The sequence below is a fragment of the Athene cunicularia genome (assembly GCF_003259725.1).
Source record: "Athene cunicularia isolate RWA chromosome 6 unlocalized genomic scaffold, athCun1 chr6_part1, whole genome shotgun sequence".
Classification (NCBI taxonomy): domain Eukaryota; kingdom Metazoa; phylum Chordata; class Aves; order Strigiformes; family Strigidae; genus Athene; species Athene cunicularia.
Genome location: NW_020799105.1, coordinates 4,792,342 through 4,797,889, shown reverse-complemented (window position 1 = coordinate 4,797,889; position 5,548 = coordinate 4,792,342). Strand labels below are relative to the sequence as shown.

The window sequence follows — 5,548 nt, the reverse complement described above, 5'->3', positions numbered from 1 at the left end:
GGGGACGCCGCGGGGGGGATGCGCTGCGCCCCGCGCCCCAGCGGGGACACGGGCGGGCGGGCGGACGGACAGACACGCCCGGCCCGCCGCTCGGCCCGTCCGCTGCGAGAGCCTCAGCCCTGGCGTGGATTCAGCGAGCAGCCGGCCCCATCTCCCTCCCCTGCCTGCTTTCTGCGGAGCCGGGTCTCCATCAGCCCCCCTGCGCCCCGGGTTCCCCTCTCCGACCCTGCCATCCTCTCCCCCATTCCACCCCGAGCGCGGGGGTAGCGGGAGCACAGCAAGACCTGGGTGACATTGAGCCGCTTACAATGGCTTGACAGCAACGCTTGCACGAAAACATCACTGCCAGAAGAATCCAGGACAGAGCTGTACCGCTGGGACCAGCCCTCCAGCTTAGCATAAGTGACAAGCTCTGCGGGCTCCCCGCCAAGGGCTGCGCTAAGCCGTGCCAGCCCGGCCAGGGCAGGCGGGCACCCGGCTGGGGTGGCTGGGGAGAGCACAAAGCAGCGCGGAGGGGCCGCAGCCCCGGCTCCCAGCCGAGCGGAACTGGAGAGGAAGGAGTGGCTGCCTGGACGAGAAAGGGCTTTTTACTGCCAAGAGCTTGCTCGCTGTGAGCCAGCATCCGTTTTGGAGGTGTTACGCTGGTGTGCATCGCTCCTAGGTGGGGAGAAGCGAACAGGCTGTCTCTGGGTGCGTCCTATCTCGGTTGGGTGCCTTCCTCCGGCGTGGCAGCGAGAGAAGAGTCCTCACTGGCCCCCGCGTTGCAGGCAGGCTGGGGCAAACCAGGCAGGGGTATCACAGACCCGCTTGGGCTGCCCCGTGGTCAAAAGCAGCCCGGTGGGGACATCGGGCCGTGCCAGGCGGTGATGCTGTCATAGCGCAGTACGGTCTGGGGGCAGCATTAAGTTGTGACGCACTCGTATGGAAACATACAGTTGGGAGATGCTCGGTCGCTGCTTCCCGCGCTGTGGGGCTGCGCTGGGAGGGATAGAGGGGTCTGCCGTCCTGGATGTGGTAGTTGGCTGGGCAAGAAATGTTTTAGAAGAGATTGATGCAGCTTATGATGCTGCTGATTCAAAAGTGTGAAGCAGGGATTGGTAGCTGTCCTCTGCTGCCTGCTATTGCTGCCTGCAGCAGGGTGGAAGGTGTCCCCGTGGCAGCCCATCCTACAGGGAAAAAAGTCTGTCCCCGTATCACTCTGCTCTGTTTGCTCACAGGAACCCCTCTGCAGTGAAAGGGAGGGCGAACACGGGGTGTGCACAGCAAGGTTGGTGCATGCCAGGTGATGAGTTATTCTTGAGCATGGGTTGTGTGTGCTGGGCAGGCAGCAGAGGTGTGGGGAAGCTGCCAAGGTGAATAAGGGACCTGACATAGGTACAGTTCTATCTGACATACAGCCCTAATCTGACCATGCTGTTTGTATCTGCGCAGCTAGGGGGTCTGGGTGCCTGAGGACCTGACAGAGCTTTGTGTCTGGGTGTAGAGAAAGATATTTTGCTAAGGATACTTTGTCTACATTGAGGTGCACTGGTGGAGCAGTGTAGGGGAAAGTTGGGGAAAGCCATCAATTGAGCTCTCAAGTTGAAATGCTACCAGGCAAGGAGAGAGAGAATGACTGGAGAATGAGTGCTTGGTGGCTGTGAAGTCTGTCTTGCAGAACGTCACACAGCCGTGGCTGGTCACAGGGCCAGCAGGAGGAAGGGGAGCCTTGACCTGCCTAGGACATCTTGCAGCAGTGAGAGCTGAGCACTGTTGCTTAGTACAGGAACCAGCAGACTGGAAAGGGGACGTGTCTGTAAGAGTTATGATCTCTTTTAACCCAAGAAGGGTTAAAACCCTGTGCTGGATGCCTAAATTCCTGCCTTAACCCTCTTGTTACTTGCGGGCTGGGCTACAGCCCTCGGTACAGTCCCATCTGTGCCAAAGCTGTGTCCAGGCCAGCTTGCTGCCCAGTTCCCCAAACTAGCACAGGATCTCCCTTCTGGTTTGCTCTGAGCTGATGAGCTGAAGGGGGGATGTCTTCTCCCTGCCCTGTTTGTGTAGAGCTGTCCTCAGCGGTGCTGGTGCTAAGGCTGGGCTGGAGCATCAGAGTCACCTGCCTCTTTCCCAGTGCAGCCCCCATTTGCTAGAGCAGAACTCAGGGACGTCCTCTCAGCCTGCTTTCAGGAGGGAGGGCACAAAGAAAGATGTTGTTGATTCAGTTAGAAATCCCACTGGGACAGTATATTCCTAGGTCTCTTTGGCGTTGCGCATGTCTAGGGCAGAGCTGGCTGGCTGGCCCAGCATGCTGCAGCAGTGAGCTCATAACCTAGGGATGACAAAAACCCCCAACCATGCCTGGGGTCAGCTGCAGTGGCATGGGGCCAGCACTCTGCTTTCTCTTGGGCAGTGCTTGAGAGTTCAGAAGTGCCAAGAGGTACCATCCTTTCTGCCCAGGGGGAATGAGTCCACAGAGCAAAGACAGCCTGGAGAGAGGGACCTGCTGAGCAATGAAACTGGTGTCTGATCTCTGCTGATGTGGTTGTGAGTTAGGCTTCAGGAGCCCTGCACTGTCTGTGCTTCCCTGGCAGAAATGGTCCATGAACCAAAGAGCTCAGAGTTTAGTGGACTGATGGGCAGTGGTATTGCCATTAGACTAAGAAAAGTGGGATGGGCTTTGGGGCTGGAGTGTGTCTTCTCTAGCTAGGATTTGGGCTGAATCCATCAGCTTTGTTCCTGAGATCAGTTTTGTCTGGGGTGGCATTTAGCCAAGCAGAGTCTTGGCAGGATATAAGCGTAGACGTAAAGTTTTGCATTGCCCTCTCAATCCCCCCAGTCCTCCTGTTTGCCTCTCACTGTCCCCCCTACAGGAGTGCTGAGCAGCCCCTGCTCCCTGTCTCTGAGATGGGGCTACTTAGCAGCTCGTGCCTGCAACAGGCTTGTGGGATGCCGTTGGGGCTTGTAGCAGCATGGCTGGAGCCTTTTGAAGCCACGCTTTGAAGTGTTTGCTGACAGTCCCAGAGCCTAGTTTTTTTGTAGCACAGTGCTCTGCCAGGCTGTTCTCTGGCACTGTGCCATCCAGAATTACTCCTCAAGCATCTTCTGACATAAGCTCATTCATTCGGCATTTAGAAGCAATCCTCCTGCAAGCCCTGTGTGGGGCTGGGGGCCTGGGGGCTGCAGTCCTCTCTGGTGCAGTGCTTCGCCCTGCCCTCCAAAATCCCTGCTTAGCTGGCTCACATCTCCCTTCCCTGGGGACAGGGAGCTGACCCCTCAGTATCGCCACTGAGCTGGGTGGAAGCCAAGCCACACGTCCCACTCTGTGCGCTCTTTCTGAGGAGCTTTTCTGCAGTTTCAGTCCCCACTTCTCTCTGCCGGTTTTTCAATCTCCTCTTTTTGTCTGTTCATTCTCAGCATCTTTCAACTGCATCCTCAGCAGTGAGTAAGATCCCTTCCCTTCTGTTTCCTGTGGTGACTCGATATCATCTACATTACTGTGACACACCTGCTTCTCCCCCTGCTCTGCTCCCAGGTTATGTTCTACAGGACTTTGGATTGTTTTTTTTTCCCCCAGGCTCCTCTCTAGGTCTCTTTGCAACCCGTGCTCCTCTGGCTGCCTTGCTGTCAGCCCACTGGCAGGTACCCACTGCTCACACCTCAGCAACTGGCCCCTCCAGTGCTGGGGCTGAATGAATGGAGCTGGGGTCTAATCTCCTCTCAGGTGCTGAGGTCATACCCCCTCCATGAGCCTCCTGTCTTCCCAGGAGACAACTGAACCCTGCTTTCTGCCTGCTAGATTGGGGTGATCCTTTTTCTCCTCTGAGAAACAAGCTGGTGCTATACCAGCATTTCCCCAATGGGGAAGTGCGGAAGGAGCCAGTTCCCTGCTCCGTCCTGGCCACTGCGTCTCTCGGGGGAGTGATGGATGTCCCTTCCCCAGACACCACTGGGGCCTGTCTGCTGGCTGGTTTTCCTAGGCCCCTGCACGCCTCCAGTTGTACTTTCTCAGCCACCAGCAAGCTCTCTCAGCAGCACTCTCTGGCCCAGTGATGGATGTTGAAGCTGCCTGAACAGCCTGTGTGAGACTTGATTATTTTCCTCCAAGGATGATGCCTTCCAGATCTTGCTCTGAAGTTCTCTGCGAGCACTGTGTTGAAACCCTCTCCAGAGCCTCCCCAGCTGCAGAGCTGTGCTGAGCACTTCTGGCTTGCACCCAGCTCGGACTGGACAAATGCTTGGGAGCAGGGCCCTGGAGCACCCCGCTGCAGGCAGACTTAGCTTGTTCCTCTGCTGAGATGCAGGTGATGGATCCTGCCTTGCTGAACTCAGTGGTGTTCAGGTCCCCATGGAGGGCAGGGTGCTTGGGAGGCTGGGGGGGGGGGCGGTGGTGCTGGGGAGTGTGTAGGGACAGGCCATAGCCACCCCAAGCAGTAGCAGCCCAGCAGTAGGCAAACACCCATCCTGCCTCAACCAGCCACGAGGTCCTCTGAGGGCCTCATGAATGACAGTGTGTTGGTGTCTCTGCAAGTGCAGGGCCAGCACTGTGCTGAAGTCTCTCCTGAAGTCTGAGTGTGCTCCCACAGGAGTATCACATTGCTACAGAGTGCAGGGTGCTGCTGCGAGCCAGCCCAGGATGGGGCCGACAGCAGGAAGGTTGCTGTCTGTGGTGTGTTGTTGCTGGAGGCCCCGGAGCAGGCTGGGGTCCCACTGAGCAGTGTGCAGGCATGCACCATTGAAGTCCAGCCCAAAGGCTTGCTCTCCTGGGGTGCAGGCCTCCTGAAGTTTGTCTGTTTGGCCAGCCTTGGACACCTTGCAGTGGGGAGAAGCAGCTCTCCCAAGGACTTGGAAATGTTTGATACACCTCACCATCACAGGCAGGTAAAGGGGGAAAGGAGGAGAGGGGAGACAGCCAGTACTATCCCCAGCACTGTGTGTATGCACCTGGGGTGTGCATGGGGTTGCAGGTCTTGTGGTGCCCAGAAGGTTTCTGTAGCCCTCAAACAAGGTCAGCTGTCTGGCCCAGTCAGGACAGGGCTGGACCAGGATAAATCCACCTGGTGTTGCCTTAACCTCAAGTGCCCCTGAGCCAGCCTGGCATGCCCCCTCCTTCCCCCAGAGCAGCCCCTCTGATGCGATACCTCTCTCCTGCTGACCCCTGACTCTTCTCTCTGCAGGCACTGTATGGCTCCATCAAGAATGAGAAGCTGCAGTGGGCCATGTGAGTATCCCTCCCTGCAGATGCTGCGGCCTGGCACTGGGCAGGCAGCAGGGTCACCCTGCTAGTGCAGGGGGCTCTCACCCCTGCCCCCTCTCCACCAGAGCATCGCCCTGCCACAGACACCGCATCAGCCATGATGCTGCAGGGCAGGTGCTCCTGTGAGGATGTGGGAGGGAAAGGGAGCTTGGGATGGGCTGGTATGGGAAGGGGGTGCAGGTAACGTCCCCCCAGTGGCCCTCAGCACCTCCATGGGGACCCCTTCCGTGGCATGCTGGAGGAAGACTGCCTGTGGCTTTGGTGTTTCTTTGTGACTTGGTGGCCATGCCTGGGGTGGGAACAGGCAGGCTCGGG

At 57.9% G+C, this 5,548-nt stretch overlaps 1 protein-coding gene across 1 annotated transcript in view; it reads left to right on the top strand.

Annotated features, from left to right (window-relative positions):
- PSD (pleckstrin and Sec7 domain containing) overlaps positions 1-5,548 on the top strand; it is a 44,639-nt gene that overhangs the window by 36,021 nt on the left and 3,070 nt on the right. The window contains exons 12-13 of the mRNA XM_026851473.1: positions 5,154-5,197; positions 5,299-5,347. Coding sequence (XP_026707274.1) covers positions 5,154-5,197; positions 5,299-5,347 — 93 coding nt within the window. The remainder of the gene's footprint in view (positions 1-5,153; positions 5,198-5,298; positions 5,348-5,548) is intronic.